This window comes from Hordeum vulgare, chromosome 1H (assembly GCF_904849725.1).
Source record: "Hordeum vulgare subsp. vulgare chromosome 1H, MorexV3_pseudomolecules_assembly, whole genome shotgun sequence".
Lineage (NCBI taxonomy): Eukaryota > Viridiplantae > Streptophyta > Magnoliopsida > Poales > Poaceae > Hordeum > Hordeum vulgare.
Window position 1 is genome coordinate 499,197,864 of NC_058518.1, and position 26,381 is coordinate 499,224,244.

The following is a 26,381-nucleotide window of genomic DNA, read 5'->3' on the forward strand; positions in this document are numbered from 1 at the left end:
AGAGAAGGGAAGAAGAGAGGAGAAGAACAGAGAGGGCGACGCGAGAGAGAAGAAGAACAGAGAGGGCGACGCGAGAGAGAAGAAGAACAGAGAAATGGCGACTGTACGCTTCGGTTCGTGCTTTTCATCGCCCGAAACAACGCGGGATGCAAACCGTTTGGGCCTTTAGTCCCGGGTTGAGCCACCAACCGGGACTAAAGAGGTATACCAAACGGTTGCCACCACTACGGCAGGCCACGTGTTAGGCTTTTAGTCCCGGGTTCAACCACCAACCGGGACTAAAGAGGTATGCCAACGGTCGCCCCACTACGACAGGCCACGTGTTAGGCCTTTAGTCCCGGATTGAGCCACCATCCGGGACTAAAGGGGGATACGAACGGTTGCCACCATCACTGTCCGCCGCGTAGCCCTTTAGTCCCGGTTTGGGACACGAACCGGGACCAAAGGCTCCTTACGGACCGGGACTAAAGCCTCGAGGAAGGCATTGAGAATTGGGGCGACGTGGCCTGGCCTTTAGTCCCGGCCCAGAGGCACTCCGGGACTAAATGGTCCAGGCAAAAGGCCCGTTTTCTACTAGTGTCACCGATATGGCTACATCCCCGGGGCCTGACTACGTACGGGCGCTCCTCCCCGTGACACCGTCACAATACCACACCTCAGCCGCCCGGGCGCCGGCTCCCCCACGCATCTGTGTTATTATGTTGGCATATGTTACATCGTGTGTCTACCCCCGCTATATATGAAAGGCCTAGGATACAAGTGTCCTACCAGGACACGACTTCATATCCTGTCTAAACACAATACTACTCAGAATCCAACTGTAACCTACCTTGTACAATAATATTCGACACAACTCTAACAGACCAAGCCCGACCAGAAGCCCAAATGGAACAGATCATAATTAAACCTTAACATGAAAACTGAAGGAAGAAGACATACAAATGTAATTTACATCAGCGGTTGCTATCACAAGGGTCCTCGAAGGATATTGCTAAGATCCCCCATACTGAAAACCGACTTACCTAGTTTATTTATCATACACAAGAGTGCTATGGTAATATTCAGATCTCCTGGAGGGGAACCCATACACACGGCAAACCAAGTCAAGTGGGCAACTGAATATAAAATTATAGCACGAGAACTAGAAACCCGATAGAGACTTCATCTTGACAACAAGACTTTGTAGATGCCTGATGCCTCAAGTTCCTCAATCATCGATCACTACCACCAGTCGGCAGCTCCATCCCCAGCATCACCTGGATCGTAGCCATCGTCAAATCCCCCGGCAACGTTGTCGTCGTAGTAGTCATCGTCTCCGAAGTGGTCACTCCCGGCACCGACATCATCATAGTAGTCAACCCCGGCGTCGTCATGACCACCACCGCCACTGCCATCATCGCCTTCGGCGTCTGCATCAGTCACTAGTTCAGGGTCCTGCATGCCATCTTCCTTGTAATCCATGGTCAAACCGAGGTGCTCCTCCTCATCGTAGTGCTCATTCATGGTCTGCGTGGCCTAGACGAATACACATAACGCAAAGTGTTTAATCAAGTCGTGTCATTCCATAAAACTGCATAACGGTGGTGGTAGCTAATTAAGTTCGCCGGCTTACCGTCTCAAAGGTGCTATGGTCGGTCTCGAAGGAGCCATGGGCGGTGGGAGAGAATAATGCACCGTGCTCAGACGAACAGCCGTAGTACTCATTCGTGGCATTCGTGTCCTAGAGAAAGAAAAAATCATAGCGGCGTAAGCCGTGACATTACTAAGAGAAAGAGAATGAGTAATGGATGGTGGTCGTGAAGTTTGTCGGCTTACCGTCTGGAGGGCCATATAGCCGATGGTAGCGAATGTCGGCGCACCTCCCCATCCGTCACCGCCCGCACCACCTGCTCCCTTGGCACCTCCACGGCCGGAAGCGCCCACTCCTTTTGTAGCTCCCGAGCGCTTAGCGTTGCCGCCGCCGACGCCCTTGCCCACCCCTTTCCCGGCGGTGGCCGCCGTGGAAGAACGCGTAATGGTTAATGATCGGTAAGTTTGCCAGCTTACCGTCTCGAAGGTGCTATGCTCGGCGGCAGAGAACGTCGACGCGCCTCCCCAGCCCACAGCACCACCGACTGCCTTGGATCCTCCTCCCGGTCCGGACCCGCCAGCGCGCTTACCGTTCCCGCCGCTCATGGCCTTACCCTTCCCGGAGCCCGTGCCGGCGGTGGCCGCCTTGTGCACGCCCAGCTTCTTGTGGTAGGCCTTCCCCATGAGCTACCAGAGTGCCACGCCACGCACTCGATGATCTGCTTTCTAGGCTCCTAGTTTGCTGCTACAACTATGGGGGTGGATGTGGATGCGGTCACTCTTTATTGTGGGAAGGTTGGGGGTGGAGATATTTGATCCTTATCTGCCTGAGGACGAGACAGTAAAAACCACCTACCCACTGACCCACGATCTATGTAAAGAGTTTCATTATGCGCGCCCTACCCTACCTTGTTGCATGCATGGGCGGCACGGAGGAGCCATGCGTGGGTGGCGGCTTCTCTGGTGGAGGGAGACGCCTGACACGTAGCGCACCGGCGCATGGCCAGACTGACCAGGCTGTGTTTAACACTGGCACCTGTCAACTTTGGGATGAGACAGCTGAGAGCCTGAGAGGTCATCATGAACTGGCACGTCGCTGCTATAGATGGAGATCTCTGCAAGACGGGACGCTGGCTGAAGGCACCGGGCACTGCATCGGATCATACTTGCAGGCAAAGCAGTACGTCACTGCTACGCTTCATCATGCCTTTTGCCATTTATCCCGCTGCGTCATTAGTTTTAGCGATGCTACGAGAAGCTCACTTTGCTTATATCCAGTCTACTATTCCGATCGTAGCACGTATGACCAACAAGCTAACGAAATACTCCCTCCGTTTCCGTTTCTAAATATAAGTCTTTTAAGCGATTTTACTAAAGGACTACATGCAAAGCAAAATGAGTGAATCTACACTCTAAAGGTTGTCTACATACATCCATATGTAGTACTCTAGTGAAATTTCTAAAAAAACTTATATTATGGAACGGAGGAAGTAAAACTGGATAGTTAGAGAGATAGTAATATACTCGATCTATGATCTATCTGAGTTCAAACTACCGATATTGTATGATGTTGATGCTCGCATTGTTTTTGACGGTGTTTCTTTAATGAGAGGAAACGTTTTCTTTAACTGCGGACGTTTGTGATAAATTCAATAATACTATGTTAAATAAACCAATAAAATCACACAGAAAACATGGAGTGGTATAGAAGCACGAAATAAGCCGTTTCACTACATTCTATCCCCTTGACCGTCGCTCCGAGCACCCAGGGCCTTTTATTTAAGAATGGAGTGGTATAGAAGTTTATGTGATGCATCTGCGAGTGGTCTTGTTAATTTAGGCACATAGATAGCTGCTAGAGGTGATTTATTCTCTCGGTTTTGAAATAAGTTCCGTGCCTTTGCCACACTTACTTTGAAGCGGGTGTGTCGTTGTCGTGTATGGAAACCAACATTCGATGCAAGCCGATGAAAACCATTTCACTACATTCTACCTCCTTGACCGCCGCTTCGAACATCTTTCTTTGACTTCGAGTGCAGTACACAGGACACACTAGCGAGGTTTCTTGGGGACACGAAGCCCCCACACGGCTGGAAAGGACCCCATCAAGACACACGACAATCTTGCAAAAATAAAAATTCAAAGCGCACAACAACTATGGGCTGCCCTAGTTGAACTGATCATCCATAGATTCTCGTGAAGCGCTGTAATACAAGAGAAAGAACAATGAAAGACAAGAAAGAATCAAACTAGAGTAAATAAGAAAAGATGAAAAAATGGAAAGTGATAGATGGATTGATCGATTATGTGTTGTTCAATCAGCCATCACTTCTCATCTACCTGTGAGGCGGTTGAACTTTTCATATAAAGAGGACTCTAAATCATGTTCAAATTATTTCAAAATCAATCGAATTCAAATATAGCTACCTCTATGACGACTGTTTGCTTTTTTAGACTCACAGGCCGCGTATCACATCGGATGGATACACTTTAAAAGAAAATTTATTCAATTTGACTAGACGGACAAGTTTTATCCTGAACATTTTTCGATTAGAGTACATCTTTGAAGGTTGAATGGTTCACGCAAAAAATGTGATAACTCGTACCACATAGGAGACATGGGTTATAGGGCAGTATTAGGCGCCGGCGCGTCGGTCCGAAATCTCGGCCGGTCGTAGCGCAGCCCTACGATTGGAGACTCCCGTATCGTTGGATCTACCCTGCTTCTTCGTCCTCCTCACGCAGCTCAACCAACATCCCGATCCCCCGCCTCCCCTACACCTCGCATGCACCGCCGTTTGCTGGTAGCCCTGTGGGCTCCCGCGCGCTTGTCGTCGTCGTCCCCATCGTCAGCCTGCTCACCGCGCTCGCCGCTGACGTCGTGGTTCGCAGCAACCCACCACCAACATCTCGCCTCCCGCGAAGCAAAAAAAGTTGTCGGTGGTAGCAAAAGAATAATTTGGTTGCAACAAAATACAATAACGAATGCAACAAATTTGTATAATGATTGTAGCATTTTTCATCATGGTTGCAGCTCGGCCATCTCAATTTGTAGCAAAAAAAAATACCGTTGCAACGAAACAGAATGATGGATGTAGCAAATTTGTATAATTGTTGTAGCATTTTTCCATCATAGTTGCAGCTCGGCCATGCCAACGCTTGTAGCAAAAATTTCATCAACGGTTGTAGCAAATTTTTCACACGGTTGTAGCAAAAATCGCTGGATGACCGCGGCTACAGCTCCGACGAACTTTGGTTGTAACTCTGACGGACGTGATTGTAGCTTTTCTTTATCAACGGTTATAGCTTTTTTTGTGAATGCTTGTAGCTTTTGTGATACATGGTTATAGCATTTGCGACGCCATCCCTGCAGGTCCTCGTGCGGCAACCTCACCTGCCGGTTGAAGCTTTTTTCATTCCGGTTGAAGCTTTTTCGCACATCGCTTGTAGTTTTTTCCATGCCGGTTAAAGCAAAAAAGGGTCGTCCGTTGTAGAACTGCAGCCGGCTGTAGAAGCCCGACATGGAAAGCTTGGAGTAGTTGCAGAGGTGTGCCGGTGCAGCAAAGGTTATGACAGGCTCACCGGTAATGCCGAAGCGCGTGAGGTTGGCGTCGAGAATGTCGTGGAGATGCGCCGGCAGATGTGAAGAAAAAAGGAAGAAGAAAGACAGGAAGAAGAAAGACAGCAAGGAGAGGATAATGGTGGGTCTATAGGGGCGAAAGCTCGGCCACAGGATCGCGCTTCATCGAACGCATCTGGTCCAACGGTTCGAACGCATCTGGTGCAACGGTTCGACCGGCACGCCGTGGCCAAACGTTTCCCTGGTTCATATGGGTTTTTGTGCCGGTGGCCACTTTTTACTCATGGTCAGGCCGCACTGTACTGACTGTGATTTTTTTGCATACGATCTTGGGTTGATATGATTTAAATACAAAACTGATCGTCTCGACGAGACAACATCATTCCATATAAAACACCTTTTCATCTGAGGTCGTCTTTGAGACGTAATAGCCGAACAGTACTGCGAACATCAAATCACGTACTTTAAACACAACTTCAGCTTCTGTTACAACTTTAATAGTTATACCAAGACAACAATAATTAATTTGGATTGGAGAAAATACTTATTACACTCTTCAAGAGGGGAATGCTGGGCCGATGCTCGCGACATCCACGTGGGTAGGAGGGGCTGGCGACAACACTCTTCCCTCCATAGAAGATTTTGTCGTGGTTCTCGTCCCTCTACCCTCCATGTCATCTTTCTTAGACTAGAGGTAAATATCTACCCTGACGCAAGCAGTCAATTCCCTTTCTCCTTTCTCCTTGCTCGCACGCGACATCCTCGTCTCCCTTGCTCTCGTCTCTTCTCCTACAGCCCGCGCGCGACGTCGGTCGGCGGCCGAGGAAGGCTGGTGGCAGCAACGAGTGCATAGAGCTGCGTCAGAAGGTAGTGGAGGGAGAGCAGCGACCGACGGTAGATCGGCATGTCACGAGAGCGGACATGGCCGCCGTCACAAGTAGAGCAAACCAAAGCCGGCACGGCGGTCCGGACCGGATTGGATCCGGACGCGGTGGTGGTCCACGACAGCATCACCGTCAACGATTGGAAAAAGCAGCGCGTGCCGTAGAGACAGCCGCCTCCATTCTGTTGATCCGATCTCGCTTAGCTGTCCGTCCGCCCGATGAAGAAGAGAGGACCCCGCGCCGGTGCCGCTCCTCGGTCACCGGAGATCGCTTGTCCGCTTCCTCGACCTCCTCGCTGCGGGGAAGTTGCTGGACGGCTCCTTCACCCTGTGCCTCCAGCATGTCGGCCCCCACTACGTTGCCTCCTGCGGTCTTGCCTCGAGGCGTTGCGCGAGCTGGAAGCTGTTGGCGCGGGGGCACCCCGCACCCGTCGACTACCTCCGCACCTACGTCCCCGACCTAGGGGACCACCGCACGCTCGACCAGCTCCGCTGGATGATATCCTTTGCCTCCTCATGTTGCTCAAGGTCGTGGCCGCAGGGCCGGGGTACGTCTCGGTGCCGCTCTCTCTCCTACCGTTGGCGCGCCTTCAGGTGCTCGAGCTCCGGGGTTGCGACCTCTCCACATCCGCCGCTGAAGAGGATCGTCTGCCACAACTCCACGGTGTGCTAAAACCTGAACTATCATGTTGTTTGAGAGTTGAATTGTGACCATAGTTACGTACTTCATTTCTAGGTAAGGTTACAACATACTGTGATTCTTCCAGTAGTTCATGATGATGAAGTCTGCGACCGTGATATACTAGCATTATATTTAAATCCCAATGGAGTGGGCAAAGAACCATTGGTGTACCAACATTTAAGCAAGCAAGTTTTACACATTTTCATTTTTAGCACATAGTTTTGAACATATTATTCTAACTACGCAACTTCACAGAGTCTATGCCAATGTAAGTCTTGCAATTCTCTGAACTATTTCTGAATTATGCAGCTACACTCGGTTACAGTGTCTTGCTTCAAATGAGATCTAAAATATTTGCCTTCGTAGCTGCATGGGTGTCAATTTTTGTTATCACTAATCCTTCCAAACTGAAGCTTAGAGAGATTCAAATGTTACATGCTCAAGGTCCAGGAGAGAACTACTCAACTCAATTTCTGTAAGAATCATACCAAAAAATATCCTCGCATTATCACGTATTACACAACTTTTACATTTGCATCAAGTAGCTAAATTGAACACTGAATTAACACACCATAGTTAATAAGATATAGAGCTGATGGGACTTATAACATATAGAGAAATTCAACCCTAGATCCCTTATTTGTTTTGTGAAATTAAATAGGTATTTCTAGTAGTATAAAATAAGGGGATGGGTTATATACACTAATATCGAGTATGGTAAAACACTAAGGGATCCTAAATTAAAAGAAGGACGAAATAGAGAAGCAGTACATAGCATGCTAATGCTATTGTAGAACATGCCCCTTAAAGAATATTTGTGTACCATACAATGGTTCAACCATACGATTAAGTGGTTCATGGGTCTATAAAGCTACCTAGCATATCATGATCTTATGAGCCCTTAGTGAATTTAAATTTGGTTAGTATTTGGTTTCTTCTACCAAATGATAGAAGCTTTCACGTACTTTTGGAGGGAATTGATGTTAATTATTGGCTTGCTGTGATTCTCTTCTACGATTCAGAATTTTAGTCCAGATCATAGGCTTGATATGATTCTCTTTTACGATTCAGAAATTTGATCGAGGAGGCTTTGGCTATGTCCACTGGTTATCATACATCATACTCATCTGATGATTTCATTTTATGGATGTCTAGACTTCACTATCCACGCGACATCGAAGTAAAATGTGGCTGCTGGATTCCGTAGCCGGGTAGTGGTCGCATCCGTTATGTGATGTAATTGAAGTACATTTTTTCCTTAGCATGTTATCCCTCGAGTTTAACCGTCCTCTTAGAGCGCACAATGGAATTACATTAAAGGTTAAGATGACCTCACCTACACAAAATGTTTCTTTTTTTATGTCTATTAATGTATATGTGCCTACTTACCCTAAAAATATTTAGTTAAAATGTTTCCCTACGAAGTTTCTATGCTATATAAGAAAGTTGGCCTGAAATATTTGAGGTCATATTCTGTTTTACAGCTTACTCCTATAGTTGCATAGCTGATTCAGTTGCATTAGTTCAGAACAAGTGCTTGTATCTACAACAAAGATAGCATATTCATCTATATTCGAAACTATAAATAAATGTCCTTAAGAATTATAAACAAGATAGGTGCGCACCGAACCGTCTAAGAGACGCGTCAAGGGCGCGTCCCTACCACTAGTTAGAATGATTGCACCATGCGGTCTGTTAGACCATCAGATACATTGTTGATTATAGGACTAGATGACAAAATCTTTGTTAGACCAAGCCGGGACAGTGCCCCAAATCGAACAGATCACAATTAAGGCTTAACATTAGCACTGAAGGAACAACATACAAATATAATTTTCATTAGCGATACTGCTATCGCAAGGGTTCATGATATTGTTATGATCCCCCGTATGGAAGACAATTGGTAATACGACTCGAAATCTCCTGGTGGGGAACCCATACACACGCAAAAGCTAAGCTAGAAGGAAGCTCGCAACTGAATCTATCTAATATAAGATTATAACATAATAAGAACTAGCAAACCCGACAGAGACTTCATGTTGACGATTTTATAGATGCCTCAAGTTCCTCCGTCCTTGATCTCTACCACCAGTCATCAGCTCCATCCCCAGCATCACCCGGATCGTAGCCATCATCAAACCCCCCGGCAATGTCGTCGTCGTAGTAGTCATCGTCGTCGAAGTGGTCATCACCACTCCCCGCCCCGACATCGTCATCCTGAACGTCCTCCTCCTCGTTGTCCATGGACAACCCCAGGTTCTCCTCCTCCTCGTAGTACTCATTCATTGTCTCGACGGCCTAGACGTACACATAACTTTTATATGGTGTTAAGCCGTGACATTGCTTGGAGAATAATGCATAATGGTGGTGGTCGGTGAGTTTGCCAGGTAATCGATCTTACCGTTTGAAAGGTGCTATGATCTGTGGGGATGAACGGGGACGAACAGTCGTTCTCGTCGTCGTCATAGTACATATTTGTGGAATGAACGGCCTAGAGACGATTGCATAGTGGCGTTAAAGCCGTGACATTAACAATAGAATGCATATATAATGGTGGTCGTGAAGTTCCCCGGCTTACCATCTTGAATGTGCTATGGCCGTCGGGAGTGAGTGGTCGGCAGGCTTCCTCAGACGAAGAGTCGTTCTCCTCCTCCTGGTCGTAGTGCTCGTTGGTGGCAGCCACTGCCTGGCAACGAATGTGTAGCCGCGTTAGGCACTGCTCAGACAAGATGCATAACGGTGGTCGTGATGTTCGCCGGCTTAATTACCGTCTGGAAGGTGCTATGGCCGGTGGTGAAGAATGTCGACGCGCCTCTCTGACCCCGGCCATCCGAACCACCTGCTCCCTTGCCCGAGCCCGCGCCCGCTGTGCCTCCTCCCGAGCGCTTACCTTTCCCGCCGCTGGTGGCCTGGCCCTTCCCGCCGCGGGTGGCCTGGCCCTTGGCGCCGGCGGTGGCCGCCTTGTTCACGCCTAGCTTCTTGTGGTAGGCCTTCCCCATGAGCGGAGCGTGGATGGATCTGCTTCCTTGGGAGTAGGCTTCGATCGCTTGGCTTTCTTGCTCTCGGTGCTGCAATTGCGGGGTGCGAGATTCGCGGTGGTGTGGTTACTTATTATTGCGGGGAGGTCGAGATATTTGCTACTGAGGCGTACCCACGATCGACGGGCCAATAGCTCCTGTGCGACGTCTTTCCTGTGAATTGGATGGAATGGAACGTTGTTCAATGAAATAGCTCTCGTGCGATAGTTTTGAACGAGTCAATAGCTCCTGTGCGACATGGCCCTTAAGCTGAAGTGATATCCTCATTAGCTGTTATGGGTTGGACCCACAACGTATCCACGTAAGCGCGGGACCCACCACTTGTCCAGTAAGCGCGGGACCTACCTCGTCGCGGCTAGAAGCGATTCCGCCCGTTGCCCGTCCGTCCGCCGCCGCCCATTGCTTTTCCTTTTCCCCATTCTTCTTCTTCCTCGTGTCTCCGGCGACCTAGTGCAGATGTCCACCTCCTCGGCCACGCAATCAAACTGGCGTCAGTATGGTCCAGTGATGCTCACAAGGTGCCCTAACTGCCCACGCCCAGAGCCTCTCAAACGGTTGGTGACTAAGACTGATGAGAATGGCAATCTTGGGCGGGAGTTTGTGAAATGCTTGAGCAAACCAATGGCAGGACGGGATGGCAAGGTTAGATCTCGGTTCTAAGCTCGCTCTTTCGCTGTTGTTTGCTTTGATTTCTCCATATTTTGTTTTTTGTCCTCGAATTTGAGATTTAGGGTTCATTTTGTGGTTTGCAGATCCTGAAGAAATGCACACATTTCGAGTGGATTGATGAATATGTTCACAGGATTAAATCTTAGGGCTACATTGATTCTAGCGTGGCCGCAACCTGGGAGCTCAATTTGGACAGGGTGCCGCAGATGGAGAATTGGGGGAGCTCGGACAGAGGGGCGGGCAGAGTTGTGCCGATGGCGAGGTAATTGGAGTCTGAACTGACCGATGAACTGAAGAAGATAAAGAAAAATCAAAGGGAGATGATCGATTTGCAGAAGAAAGCAAATATCATGGCAGTGTTTTTTATTGCTGTGTCATTGCTCTGTTTATGTTTTACTTGCTATTCATCGTCATTAGAGGGGGCATTTAGGTCTGTCCAGTGTAGACGATGTGATCTGTGCGCCATGACAAGTTCATGTTCTTAAATGAATTAGCAGTTTGGAACACAAATTATTCAGTTTTCATGTTGTGTTTCCTCTGTTTTTTGTTCTTCAGTTAACAGAGTACACACCCAAATTCAATTTGCAGTAAAAAAACAAAATTGGGCTGCCGAGTGCGAGACCAAAGAAAGTTCAGTTCGAGTACAAAACAATTATTCGTGGGCTGGCGAATAGATGTTGGGCCCAAAATAAAAACGACGGATTATAACCAGGCCTAAAGGTGTAATTTACAAAAGGTACTACTGATTACAATAGGAATAACCAGGCCCAAAATTATTTGACTGGTCATGTATGATTTTCAATAGGAAATAAAAACGACGGAATATATACAACAATCCAAGTTCATTTATCTTAACATCTAATCTGCTTTGTATTATTTACAAACGGGCCCATTTACAAACATGGCCTAAGCGGCCTGCAAGATACAACTGTAAAATGTACAGAGCAAGTACTACACGGGGAACTACACTTGAGGAACGTCTGTGATGCGTGGAACAGTGGCTGGAACAGGTTCTGCTGCTTCTTTTCTGGCCCTTACTGCTCGCTGTGCCCGTTATTTTCTGCAGAATCGCCTGTTCTAGCTGGAACGGGACCGGCTGGAACAGGTTCTGGCTGCCAAACCGGAGCCCCTTGTCGCTGCGGCTGCGCTCCATTGTCCCCCCCCTCCATTGCTGCCTTGCTGCTCCGGGCCCTGCTGCTCCTGGGTCAATCAAACGATAGATTAGTTCCTAGTGAATGGTGACAAGATAAACACAGAACCATGAATGGTGAGAAGAAAGGATGAGCCCGCCCCAATACCTGGTGCACTGCGTCACGGTCACTGATAAATATATAAACTTACAGTATAGCCCCAAATAAACACATAGATGTGCACGACATAGATAAGATATAAACGGGCACGATATAAACACGGGCATCACATAAACGTACGTAGGGCACAATAGTACGGGCGATTACAATAAACTTACAGATAACATAGTGTTCAACATTACAGATGCGATAGAAAGATTAAACTAAGATAAACCCGGCATGGAGGGGCGACGGGCGCGCGTCTTCACTCCTCGTCGTCGGCCGGCGGGAGGTTGTAGGGGAGGGTGTGCATGGCGTGCTCGTTGGGCCAGATGCTGTCGAGGTCGGTGAAGATGTTGTAGGTGGTGAAGCAGATGAACTCGCACCCGCCAAACCACACACGGCCGAGGAGGTGATAGGCGTCGTAGGGGTTGCGGAAGCGCACGATCATGCCCGTTCCTCCCATGCGAGACTCGTCGATGGTGAACATCTGCGGAATTCCCACAGGGAGGTGGCGATAGAGGGCGCGAAGGAAGAGCCCCGCGAACTCCCGTCCACCCCGCCAGCGCGACATGGCCCAGACCCGGAGCTCGTTCTCCACGATGACCCCAGCGGGGTACATCCTTTCCGGCCTGGTGCCGGGCGCTCGGAACGTCGGGCCGTGGAACTCCATGCCGGGGCTTGCGGTTGCTTGGATGTGAGGAGGGCAAGGAGGAAGATGAAGATGTGCACGGTGCAGGGGCAGAGGTGTTGGGGAACGTCGCATGGGAAACAAAAATTTTCCTACGCGCACGAAGACCTATCATGGTGATGTCCATCTACGAGAGGGGATGAGTGATCTACGTACCCTTGTAGATCGTACAGCAGAAGCGTTAGTGAACGCGGTTGATGTAGTGGAACGTCCTCACGTCCCTCGATCCGCCCCGCGAACAATCCCGCGATCAGTCCCACGATCTAGTACCGAACGGACGGCACCTCCGCGTTCAGCACACGTACAGCTCGACGATGATCTCGGCCTTCTTGATCCAGCAAGAGAGACGGAGAGGTAGAAGAGTTCTCCGGCAGCGTGACGGCGCTCCGGAGGTTGGTTATGACCTTGTCTCAGCAGGGCTCCGCCCGAGCTCCGCAGAAACGCGATCTAGAGGAAAAACCGTGGAGGTATGTGGTCGGGCTGCCATGGAAAAGTCGTCTCAAATCAGCCCTAAAACCTCCGTATATATAGGTGGGAGGGAGGGGAGGAGGCAGCCTCAAAACCCAAAGGTTTGGCCGAAATTGGAGGTGGAGGAGTCCTACTCCAATCCTACTTGGAGTAGGATTCCACCTTCCCACTTGGAAACTCTTTCCACCTTGTGTTTTTTCCTTCTCAAACCTTATGGGCCTTAGTGGGAACTTATTCCAGCCCACTAGGGGCTGGTTTATCTCTTCCCATAGCCCATGAGACCCCTTGGGGCGTGACACCCCTCCCGATGGTCCCCGGCACCCCTCCCGGCACTCCCGGTACACTACCGATGAGCCCGAAACTTTTCCGGTAATGCCCGGAAACTTTCCGGTAACCAAATGAGGTCATCCTATATATCAATCTTCGTCTCCGGACCATTCCGGAAACCCTCGTGACGTCCGTGATCCCATCCGGGACTCCGAACAACATTCGGTAACCAACCATATAACTCAAATACGCATAAAACATCGTCGAACCTTAAGTGTGCAGACCCTGCGGGTTCGAGAACTATGTAGACATGACCCGAGTGACTCCTCGGTCAATATCCAATAGCGGGACCTGGATGCCCATATTGGATCCTACATATTCTACGAAGATCTTATCGTTTGAACCTCAGTGCCAAGGATTCATATAATCCCGTATGTCATTCCCTTTGTCCTTCGGTATGTTACTTGCCCGAGATTCGATCGTCAGTATCCGCATACCTATTTCAATCTCGTTTACTGGCAAGTCTCTTTACTCGTTCCGTAATACAAGATCCCGCAACTTACACTAAGTCACATTGCTTGCAAGGCTTGTGTGTGATGTTGTATTACCGAGTGGGCCCCGAGATACCTCTCCGTCACACGGAGTGACAAATCCCAGTCTCGATCCATACTAACTCAACTAACACCTTAGGAGATACCTGTAGAGCATCTTTATAGTCACCCAGTTACGTTGCGACGTTTGATACACACAAAGCATTCCTCCGGTGTCAGTGAGTTATATGATCTCATGGTCATAGGAACAAATACTTGACACGCAGAAAACAGTAGCAACAAAATGACACGATCAACATGCTACGTCTATTAGTTTGGGTCTAGTCCATCACATGATTCTCCTAATGATGTGATCCCGTTATCAAGTGACAACACTTGCCTATGGCCAGGAAACCTTGACCATCTTTTGATCAACGAGCTAGTCAACTAGAGGCTTACTAAGGACAGTGTTTTGTCTATGTATCCACACAAGTATTGTGTTTCCAATCAATACAATTATAGCATGGATAATAAACGATTATCATGAACTAAGAAATATAATAATAACTAATTTATTATTGCCTCTAGGGCATATTTCCAACAGTCTCCCACTTGCACTAGAGTCAATAATCTAGTTCACATCACCATGTGATTCCAACGAATCCAACACCCATATAGTTATGGGGTCTGATCACATCTTGCTCGTGAGAGAGGTTTTAGTCAACGGTTCTGAAACTTTCAGATCCGTGCGTTCTTTACAAATCTTTATGTCATCTTATAGATGCTGCTACTACGTGCTATTCGGAAATGCTCCAAATATCTACTCTACTATACGAATCCGTTTCACTACTCATAGTTATTCGGATTAGTGTCAAAGCTTGCATTGACGTAACCCTTTACGACAAACTCTTTAACCACCTCCATAATCGAGAAAAATTCCTTAGCCCATTAGTTACTAAGGATAAATTTCGACCGCTGCTAGTGATTCAATCATGGATCACTCTCTGTACCTCTCAACATACTTTGAGTCAAGGCACACATCGGGTGCGGTACAGAGCATGGCATACTTTAGATTCTACGGCTAAGGCATAGAAGACGACCTTCGTCTATTCTCTTTATTCTGCCGTGGTCGGGTTTTGAGTCTTACGCAAATTCACACCTTACAACGCAACCAAGAACTCCTTCTTTGCTGATCTATTTTGAACTCCTTCAAAACTTGTCAAGGAATGCTTCTTGTTGAAACTTCCATTAAGCGCTTTCGATCTATCTCCATAGATATTTGATGCTCAACGTTCAAGTAGCTCAATCCAGGTATTCCTTTGAAAATTCCTTTCAAACAACCTTGTATGCTTTACAGAAATTCTACATTACTTCTGATCCACAATATGTCAACCACATATACTTATCAGAAATTCTATAGTGCTCCCACTCACTTCTTTGGAAATACAAGTTTCTCATAAACCTTGTACAAACCCAAAATCTTTGATCATCTCATCAAAGTGTATATTCCAACTCCGAGATGCTTGCACCAGTCCATTGAAGGATCACTGGAGCTTGCATACTTGCTAGTATCTTTAGGATCGACAAAACCTTCTGGTTGTATCACATACAATGTTTTCTCAAGGAAACCGTCGAGAAAACAATGTTTTGACATCCTACGTGCAATATTTCATAAATAATGCATCAACAACTAACATAATTATAACAGACCTTTAGCATCACTACGAGTGAGAAAGTCTCATCATAGTCAACTGTTTGATCTTGTCGAAAACATCTTTGCGACAAGTCGAGCTTTTTCTTAATAGTGACTTATCACCATCATCGTCTGTCTTCTTTTAAAGATCCATCTTTACTCAATAGTCTTATGACCATCAAGTAGTTCTTTCAAAGTCTACACTTTGTTTTCATACATGGATCCTCTCTCGGATTTCTTGGCTTCCAGCCATTTGTCAGAATCTGCTCCCACCATCGCTTTCTCCATAACTCGTAGGTTCACTGTTGCTCAACAACATGACCTCCAAGACAGGGTTACCGTACTACTCTGCAGTAGTACGCGACCTTGTCGACCTACGAGGTTTGTAGTAACTTGATTCGAAGCTCAATGATCATCATCATCAGCTTCCACTTCAATTGGTGTAGGCGCCACATGAACAACTTCCTGCGCCGTGCTACACACTGGTTGAAGTGATGGTTCAATAACCTCATCAAGTTCTACTACCCTCCCACTCAATTCTTTCGAGAGAAACCTTTCCTCGAGAAAGGATCCGTTTCTTGAAACAAACACTTTGCTTTCGGATCCGAGATATGAGATGTACCCAACTGTTTTGGATATCCTATGAAGATGCATTTATCCGCTTTGGGTTCGAGCTTATCAGACTGAAACTTTTTCACATAAGTGTCGAAGCCCCGAACTTTCAAGAAACGACAGTTTAGATTTCTCTAAACCTCAGTCTATACTGTGTCATCTCAACAGAAATACGCGGTGCCCTATTTAAAGTGAGTGCGGTTGTCTCTAATGCATAACCCATAAACGATAGTGGTAATTCGATAAGAGACATCATAGTATGCACCATACCAAATAGTGCGTGGCTATGACGTTCAGACACATCATCACACTATGATGTTCCAGGTGGCATGAACTGCGAAACAATTTCCACATTGTCTTAACTGCGTACCAAAACTCGTAACTCAGATATTCATTTCCATGATCATATCGTAGACAGTTTATCCTCTTGTTACGATGAACTTCACTCTGAAACGGAATTGAACTTTTCAACATTTCAGACTTGTGATTCATTAAGTAAATTCTCCTGTATCTACTCAAATCGTCAGTGAAGTAAGAACATAATGATATCCACTACGTGCCTCAGCACCCATTGGACTGCATACATCAAAATGTATCACTTCCAACAAGTTACTATCTTATTTCATCTCAATGAAAACAAGGCCTTGCTCATGTGGTATGATTTGCATGTCACTAGTGATTCGAAATCAGGTGAGTACAAAGATCCATCAGCATGGAGCCTCTTCATGCAATTTATACTAACATGACTCAAGCGGCAGTGCCACAAGTAAGTGGTACTATCATCATTAACTCGTATCTTTTGGCACCAATATCATGAACATGTGTAACACTACGATCGAGATTTAATAAACCATTGAAGGTGAATATTCAAGAAAATAGAGTAACCATTATTCTCCTTAAATGAATAATCGTATTGCAATAAACACGATCCAATCATGTTCATGCTTAACGCAAGCACCAAATAACAATTATTTAGGTTTAACACCAATCCCGATGGTAGAGGGAGCGTGCGACGTTTGATCATATCAACCTTGGAAACACTTCCAACACGTATCGTCACCTCGCCTTTAGCTAGTCTCCGTTTATGTCGTAGCTTTCATTTCGTGTTACTAATCACTTAGCAACCGAACCGGTATCCAATACCCTCATGCTACTAGGAGTACTAGTAAAGTACACATCAACATCATGTATATCAAATACACTTCTTTTGACTTTTGCCAGCCTTCTTATCTACCAAGTATCTAGAGTTGCTCCGCCTCAGTGACTGTTCCCCTCATTACAGAAGCACTTAGTCTCAGGTTCGGGTTTAATCTTGGATCTCTTCATTAGTGCAGCAACTGTTTTGCCGTTTCACGAAGTATCCCTTCTAGCCCTTGCCTTTCTTGAAACTTAGTGGTTTTACAAACCATCAACTATTGACGCTCCTTCTTGATTTCTACTTTCGCAGTGTCAAACATCGCGGATCGCTCAAGGATCATTGTATCTATCCTTGATATGTTATAGTTCATCACGAAGCTCTCACAGCTTGGTGGCAGTGACTTTGGAGAACCATCACTATCTCATCTGGAAGATTAACTCCCACTTGATTCAAGTGATTGTCGTACTCAGACAATCTGAGCACACGCTCAACGATTGAGCTTTTCTCCTTTACTTTGTGGACAAAGAATCTTGTTGGAGGTCTCGTACCTCTTAACAAGGGCACAAGCATGAAATCACAATTTCATCTCTTTAGAACATCACTTATGTTCCGTGACGTTTTACAACGTTTTCGGCGCCTTGCTTCTAAGCCATTAAGTATTTTGCACTGAACTATCGTGTAGTCATCAGCAACGTGTATGTCAGATGTTCATAGCATCCACAGACGACGCTCGAGGTGCAGCACACCGAGTGGTGCATTAAGGACATAAGCCTTCTGCGTAGCAACGAGGACAATCCTCGGTTTTACAGACTCAGTCTGCAAAGTTTGCTACTATCAATTTTCAACTAAATTTTCTCTAGGAACATATAAAAACAGTAGAGCTATAGCGCAAGCTACATCGTAATTTGCAAAGACCATTAGACTATGTTCATGACAATTAGTTCAATTAATCATATTACTTCAGAACTCCCACTCAAAAAGTACATCTCTCTAGTCATTTGAGTGGTACATGATCCAAATCCACTATCTCAAGTCCGATCATCACGTGAGTCGAGAATAGTTTCAGTGGTAAGCATCTCTATGCTAATCATATCAACTATACGATTCATGCTCGAGCTTTCGGTCTCATGTGTTCCGAGGCCATGTCTGCACATGCTAGGCTCGTCAAGCTTAACCCGAGTGTTCTGCGTGTGCAACTGTTTTGCACCCGTTGTATGTGAACGTTGAGTCTATCACACCCGATCATCACGTGGTGTCTCGAAACGACGAACTGTCGCAACGGTGCACAGTCGGGGAGAACACAATTTCGTCTTGAAATTTTAGTGAGAGATCACCTCATAATGCTACCGTCGTTCTAAGCAAAATAAGGTGCATAAAAGGATTAACATCACATGCAATTCATAAGTGACATGATATGGCCATCATCATGTGCTTCTTGATCTCCATCACCAAAGCACCGGCACAATCTTCTTGTCACCGGCGTCACACCATGATCTCCATCATCATGATCTCCATCAACGTGTCGCCATCGGGGTTGTCGTGCTACTCATGCTATTACTACTAAAGCAAAAATAGTAAACGCATCTGCAAGCACAAAGTTAGTATAAAGACAACCCTATGGCTCCCGCCGGTTGCCGTACCATCGACGTGCAAGTCGATATTATCTATTACAACATGATCATCTCATACATACAATATATCACATCACATCGTTGGCCATATCACATCACAAGCATACCCTGCAAAAACAAGTTAGACGTCCTCTAATTTTGTTGTTGCATGTTTTACGTGGTGACCATGGGTATCTAGTAGGATCGCATCTTACTTACGCAAACACCACAACGGAGATATATGAGTTGCTATTTAACCTCATCCAAGGACCTCCTCGGTAAAATCCGATTCAACTAAAGTTGGAGAAACTGACACCCGCCAGTCATCTTTGAGCAACGGAGTTACTCGTAGCGATGAAACCAGTCTCTCGTAAGCGTACGAGTAATGTCGGTCCGAGCCGCTTCGATCCAACAATACCGCGGAATCAAGAAAAGACTAAGGAGGGCAGCAAAAGCACATCACCGCCCACAAAAACTTTTGTGTTCTACTCGAGAAGACATCTACGCATGAACCTAGCTCATGATGCCACTGTTGGGGAACGTCGCATGGGAAACAAAAATTTTCCTACGCGCACGAAGACCATCATGGTGATGTCCATCTACGAGAGGGGATGAGTGATCTACGTACCCTTGTAGATCGTACAGCAGAAGCGTTAGTGAACGCGGTTGATGTAGTGGAACGTCCTCACGTCCCTCGATCCGCCCCGCGAACAATCCCGCGATCAGTCCCACGATCTAGTACCGAACGGACGGCACCTCCGCGTTCAGCACACGTACAGCTCGACGATGATCTCGGCCTTCTTGATCCAGCAAGAGAGACGGAGAGGTAGAAGAGTTCTCCGGCAGCGTGACGGCGCTCCGGAGGTTGGTTATGACCTTGTCTCAGCAGGGCTCCGCCCGAGCTCCGCAGAAACGCGATCTAGAGGAAAAACCGTGGAGGTATGTGGTCGGGCTGCCATGGAAAAGTCGTCTCAAATCAGCCCTAAAACCTCCGTATATATAGGTGGGAGGGAGGGGAGGAGGCAGCCTCAAAACCCAAAGGTTTGGCCGAAATTGGAGGTGGAGGAGTCCTACTCCAATCCTACTTGGAGTAGGATTCCACCTTCCCACTTGGAAACTCTTTCCACCTTGTGTTTTTTCCTTCTCAAACCTTATGGGCCTTAGTGGGAACTTATTCCAGCCCACTAGGGGCTGGTTTATCTCTTCCCATAGCCCATGAGACCCCTTGGGGCGTGACACCCCTCCCGATGGTCCCCGGCACCCCTCCCGGCACTCCCGGTACACTACCGATGAGCCCGAAACTTTTCCGGTAATGCCCGGAAACTTTCCGGTAACCAAATGAGGTCATCCTATATATCAATCTTCGTCTCCGGACCATTCCGGAAACCCTCGTGACGTCCGTGATCCCATCCGGGACTCCGAACAACATTCGGTAACCAACCATATAACTCAAATACGCATAAAACATCGTCGAACCTTAAGTGTGCAGACCCTGCGGGTTCGAGAACTATGTAGACATGACCCGAGTGACTCCTCGGTCAATATCCAATAGCGGGACCTGGATGCCCATATTGGATCCTACATATTCTACGAAGATCTTATCGTTTGAACCTCAGTGCCAAGGATTCATATAATCCCGTATGTCATTCCCTTTGTCCTTCGGTATGTTACTTGCCCGAGATTCGATCGTCAGTATCCGCATACCTATTTCAATCTCGTTTACTGGCAAGTCTCTTTACTCGTTCCGTAATACAAGATCCCGCAACTTACACTAAGTCACATTGCTTGCAAGGCTTGTGTGTGATGTTGTATTACCGAGTGGGCCCCGAGATACCTCTCCGTCACACGGAGTGACAAATCCCAGTCTCGATCCATACTAACTCAACTAACACCTTCGGAGATACCTGTAGAGCATCTTTATAGTCACCCAGTTACGTTGCACCGATTCATTTCCAAGCGTCGGATCTTCACCGAACTAACTAGATCCAACGGACAGGCCCTCACCTGGGACCTCGATCCAAACCCCCGCTCGCCAGCCAATCAGCACACGCGGATCACTGGGTCAGCAACGATCGACGGCTATAAACATGGCGGGGTTTCGGATGGGGTTTCCGGGGTTACGGGGTTTAGGGTTGCAGTGAGCTAGGGCTGAGCACAAAAAATTCAAAAAAAATCAAAAAAATTTGAAACTTTCTCCCACTGTCTACTGATGCAACTACGTTGCTATAAAAAAAATGATTCATGTTATATCCATGTTTAAATGAAAAAGATTCACACAATTCATGTTATTGATGGAATGATCTAGGGTAGAGCATAAGTAATTCAAAAAAAATTCAAAAAATACAAAACCAGCGCACATTGTGTACTTATTCAACTGAGTTGCTATAAAAAATGGAAACTTGTTATATGCAAAGTTTAAAACCAAAATTCACACGTTCACGATATCGACGAAATGAGTTAGGGTTGAACATAATTAATTCAAAAAAATCAAAAAAATATAAAACCAGCACACATTGTCATTTTACATCACATACTTAGCAAACAAAAATATAAACTTTGATTTTGAGTCGGTCAACGTTTTTGTGAAAAAGTTGACTGTTTTTCAAATGAGCACAAATAATTCAAAAAAAATCAAAAAAAAATCAAAACTTGTGCCCATAGTCCTATTATGTTGCATAGCAATCAAAAAAAAATATAAACATGGTATATATACAATTGCAGTAAAATGCCTTTAAGAAGATGGGATTTTGTTACAATGTACAATGTACTATGGAGGGGTTTAGGATGGGGTTTTCGGGGTTTTGGGTTGCAGTGGGCTAGGGTTGAGTACAAAAAATTCAAAAAAAATCAAAAAAATATGAAACTTTCTACCACCGTCTACTGATGCAACTACGTTGCTATAAAAAAATTGATTCATGTTATATCCATGTTTAAATGAAAAAGATTCACACAATTCATGTTATTGATGGAATGATCTAAGGTAGAGCATAAGTAATTCAAAAAAAATCAAAAAAATATAAAACCAGCACACATTGTCATTTTACATCACATACTTAGCAAACAAAAATATAATCTTTGATTTTGAGTCGGTCAACGTTTTCGTGAAAAAGTTGACTGTTTTTCAAATGAGCACAAATAATTCAAAAAAAATCAAAAAAATTCAAAACTTGTGCCCATAGTCCTATTATGTTGCATAGCAACCTAATATATATATGAACATGGTTTATATACATTTGCAGGAAAATGCCTTTAAGAAGATGACGTTTACCCTACCTTATGAGGTCGTTTGTCACACATTTTTCATGACCATGGCTCTAACTTAACAAAAGAGCTCAGAATGATGACATAACAACCATATTTGAGTTGTTGTGGTAGCATTGAAACATCATACCCGAGTCAAAAGTTCAACTTACTCCAAATTTGAATTTAAACCGAAATTTTTATTTTTCATCAAATTTCAAATTCAGTTTGAAAACAATAATAATCAAACAAGTTTGATGCAAACATGTGGGTACATAGTGCCCAACAAATTTTATTACATGCCATAAATTTCAAATGATCAACAGTTCTATCTCTTCCGACCACGCCGTGTACCCTTCTTCGCCTTGGCATTTCTTGTTTTTGGTTGTACTGCACACACAAGTTCACTTATCATCTTGGTTTTCTTCGCTGGACTCGATGCTATCGCCTCATGAAACTCGATATCAGCTTCGGTTTCGACAATTTCGACAGTGTGCACAGCTTGAGTTTCAGTTTCGACAGTGTGCACAACTTCAGTTTCGACAGTGTGCACAGCTTCAGTTTCAGTTTCGACAGTGTGCACAACTTCAGTTTCGACAGTGTGCGCAGCTTCAGTTTCGACACTTGCAGCACCAAACTGTTCCATCCACTGACTTGTTTGCCTTCTGCTGCCACTCACTCTTGCTCTTTTTGTTGGCCAACACTGTTCGACAACAATAGGCTGACTTGGAAGCTTCCTCCTGAAAACAACAAAGCATGTCACATATTTATAATTTAATCAAAATCAGAATATGAACAAACACAGATAAACAAGCACATACTTTCTCGGATTAGGAGGAGAGAAAATGCATAGTCTGGATCCCTCTCTGTGCCCAAGTATTTGGCACCTTTTGCATCTGTTTTTGTTACCCTTTTGAGCCCCTTTTGGCTTTGCATCTGTCTTCTCCTTCTTGCCCTTCTTACTACTCCCACCTTTTTTAAACCATGCTTTGAATCTACTCTGTTTAGGTCTGCCTGCCTTTCTTTTTGTTAGAGGAGGACATATGGAATATTCAAGCGGCACTTCTGGCCACTGTTCCTGATCTGTAAGAGGTGGAATTGGAGTTGCATATGCAGCTCTGAATTTTGCAACCGGATAATACTCATGCAGATATGGATGCATATTTATCTTTGGTTGGCCGGCTAAGAATAGAATGGCATGATCACATGGTTTACCAGTGGCCTGCCATTCGAGGCAACTGCAATCATGCAATTCAGTGTTAACAACATGCCTCCTTCCAGTCTTGTTATCTCTAACTTCAGCACCCCACAGTGATGATTTTTCAACAGACAAATGTGTAAGACCTCTGCTTCTGTTGACCACCTGTTGCACCACTGCTGGAAGTTTATCACCTTGCAGACAATCAGCAATCTTTTTTCTCAATTCCCACAGCCGCATGAGCATGATCCTGATTTGATCAACCATGTCATGCACAGGCAAATCTTTTAGCTGCTTCACCTTGTTGTTGAAACTTTCTGCCAAATTGTTGTTGATATGGTCACACTTGATGGCAGTGTTGAATCCTGACCTGTACCATAATAAAGAATGGTAGGTGTTCAACCATGTACCAAACTCCTCACATGTTGCCATTACCTTACTAAGATGATATGAATGTGTCTGTTTAGTGTAAGATCTTTCTGCTGGCCACATTCTCCCAAATTCATCTCCTCTGATTTTTTTGATCAAATTCATCCACAAATGGCCGAAGCACTCCCTTTGCTCAGCATGTGGGAACACATTTTTAACTGCATTTTCTAGACATTTGCATGCATCTATGTGTATTGCCAAAGGTGACACTGGCCCTAAGCATCTTTTCAACTGCATCATGAACCATGTCCATGAAGCCTCTGTCTCTGACTGAAACAAGCCAATAGCAACTGGAAACATCCAGTTATGTCCATCTAGAGCATTACATGCTGCCAACTGACCATTCCACTTGCCTGTCAAAAATGATGAGTCTATGCTCAAATATGGACGACATCCTGCTTTGAAGCCATCGATGCAAGGCTTTAAAGCCATAAAAATTTTGGAGAAATAAACCTTGCCATCCTCTGATACCTCAGTATCTATCTCGACAACACTGCCAGGTGACCTTTTCTCCACCTCTGCTTTGAAATTGAAAAGCAGCCTAAATGTGTTTGCCCAATCACCATACAAATTCTTCATTGCCCTTTGTTTAGCCTTCCACACTGTGGTATAATGCAGTTTAATGGGGTACAACTTTTCCAAGTCTACCTGGAGTCTTTTTGCAGTAGTGTTGGGTGTTTTGGCCAAAATTGGAGTTATCTTTTCTGCAACCCAAATCTGTGATGTCATGCTTGATTTTTTCTGTGAACTTGTGAGACAAGTATGTTTATTAGGGATTTGGTTAACCCTGACAGTACTTCCATCAGGCTGCAGTCTAGCAGATATGTACCACTTGCAAGCCCTCCTACCACTACCATCAAAACCTGTGCACTTAGCATAAAACTTCTTTCTATCAGTCCAAACTGTCTTGGCATCAAACTGATGTCTGACTGCATAAGTCTTGAAAGACAACCTGAACTCATCCATGTTTGGCCACAACTTCCCCACTCGAATGACAGGGTTTTCCTTGTCATACACATGCACTAGCTCTTCATCATGTGCATCATCTGCAGCATCTTCCATCAACTGTTCATCTACATCACTCAATTCTCTGTCATCATTATCACTTGTATTAGCTTCATCCCTCTCCTCCTCATCTCTGTCATCCACTGGAATGCCAAATAGTTTGGCCATCTCAGTATCAGCAATTGGTGCAATGACCAAATCAGTAGGCTCCTCCAACTCAACTGCATTCCAATCAACAACATTAACATTTCCCTCTTCTGCATGTGCATTAGCTCCATCGGCTATTACTGTTAGATCCGTCATAATGGGAACGATATGCCTCTGCGAAGCCCAATCATCATCTGCCTTCTGCATAGCCAAGTGTGACGGCACATAACCTACCTTCGAGTCAATATTCAGATCAACGAGCTCAGCAAAAAATTCAGCCCTGAGGCTTGCCCAGCCCTCTTGCCTATCGATTTCAACAACAATATCTTCACCATCTTCAATTCTGACAAACTCTCCTTTGAAATCATCATACCGCAATAGTGAAACCTCTTGCTCTGGACCCCAAAGCACAGTTTCCCCAATTTTCTCCACCAATTTCCTCATTGCCTTCTCTTCCATCGACTGTATCTCAATGGGATCAATTTCTGCACAATCAACCTCCCATTTCACAATTGTGTCTCTCTGGATGTTCTCAATGCTACCATCAACTAATTTTGCCATCGATGGAAAGAAATTGATTGCAAATTCAAATGTTTCAGGAGCAGCATTCCCTGCCCCTCTGTTATAGGCGGGCGGGCAGCGTCAGACAGAGCAAAGATTGCCTTCAATCGCACTCACAAAATGGGCGGGAAGGGAGGCGCATTACCTGTTCGAAGCTGAATCTGGCGGCTCCTTCTCGACCTGACCACGGGCTCCTCTCATCACGCCGCCCCCTCTCACCTTCTATCGATTTCACCAAGCAAAACAGAGAGCTCAGATCTACAAGGCGGAGGGGATTGGTACTAGAGTTCACTCACCACCATGGCCGCCGCCGCCGCCGAAAGGGGGCTACGCCGAGAAAGAGGGCTCCTCCGCCGTAGCCGCCGCCGGAGCTGAAGATGTCGGGCAGTCTCGGACAGCTCTAGTCGGGCAGTTTCACGAGATGCGGTGCTAATTAATTTGGGCCCAAATTAGGTAAGACATGACTTAACGCAAATTGGACTAGTTGACTAAGGTTTTATCGCATGTGTGGCCGTGAGCTATTTTCTTCCTGCAAACCGTCGCACGAGAGCTATTTCATCGAAGAACGTCCCATTCCATCCAATTCGCAGGAAAGACGTCGCACGGGAGCTACTGGCCCCACGATCGACATGTCCACGCTGCTGAGGATATTTTCAATCTTCTCCCTTGTTACGTACGTGCGTCCGTGCGTACGTGTGTGCTCTCATCGATCGAGGGACACGCTCACACGCGTAGCCCGGGCCCGGCTGCAGTTAACAATTACACTCTCCAAGAGCAAATCACAGGCCGAGCATTGGGCGTGTCCACGTAGAATTTTACTGTGCCTGCTTTACTGTGCGGAAGGAGGAGAAAACAAAACGTCCGCAGCCCCTCGCACCCAAGCGTCCTTCTTCTTCTTTCTTCCTCCAGCTAGGGTTGCCTCCGCCTCCTCCCATTCCAATCCTTCGCCATAGAAGGACCACAGAGGAGCAGAGCGGTTGACAGTAGATCGACGCATCACGGAAGCGGACACGGCCACACGGAGGCCGTCACGGGCAGACCAGAGCAAATACGAGGCGGCGGCCGGGCGCGATCTGGAGAAC

The 26,381-nt window shown here is 46.0% G+C and overlaps 1 protein-coding gene across 1 annotated transcript; it reads right to left on the reverse strand.

Annotated features, from left to right (window-relative positions):
* Nucleotides 1–884: 884 nt before the first annotated feature.
* Nucleotides 885–2,404, reverse strand: LOC123419442 (aspartate, glycine, lysine and serine-rich protein-like). Its single transcript, XM_045107173.1, has 3 exons — nt 1,816–2,404; nt 1,613–1,720; nt 885–1,515 (listed from the first exon to the last, which is right to left on the reverse strand). Exons 1-3 carry the CDS (start codon nt 2,251–2,253, stop codon nt 1,222–1,224), a joined length of 840 nt encoding a protein of 279 aa, XP_044963108.1. The 5' UTR covers nt 2,254–2,404; the 3' UTR covers nt 885–1,221.
* Between the last annotated feature and the right edge of the window lie 23,977 nt (nt 2,405–26,381).

What these genes read in the sequence shown, in the direction of transcription:
- LOC123419442 (XM_045107173.1), bottom strand. Translation starts at nt 2,253, where the DNA reads ATGGGGAAGGCCTACCACAAGAAGCTGGGCGTGCACAAGGCGGCCACC. An exon ending in GCTATATGGCCCTCCAGACG is followed by an intron (nt 1,721 to 1,815) that starts GTAAGCCGACAA and finishes TTCTTTCTCTAG; the next exon opens with GACACGAATGCCACGAATGA. An exon ending in ACCATAGCACCTTTGAGACG is followed by an intron (nt 1,516 to 1,612) that starts GTAAGCCGGCGA and finishes GTATTCGTCTAG; the next exon opens with GCCACGCAGACCATGAATGA.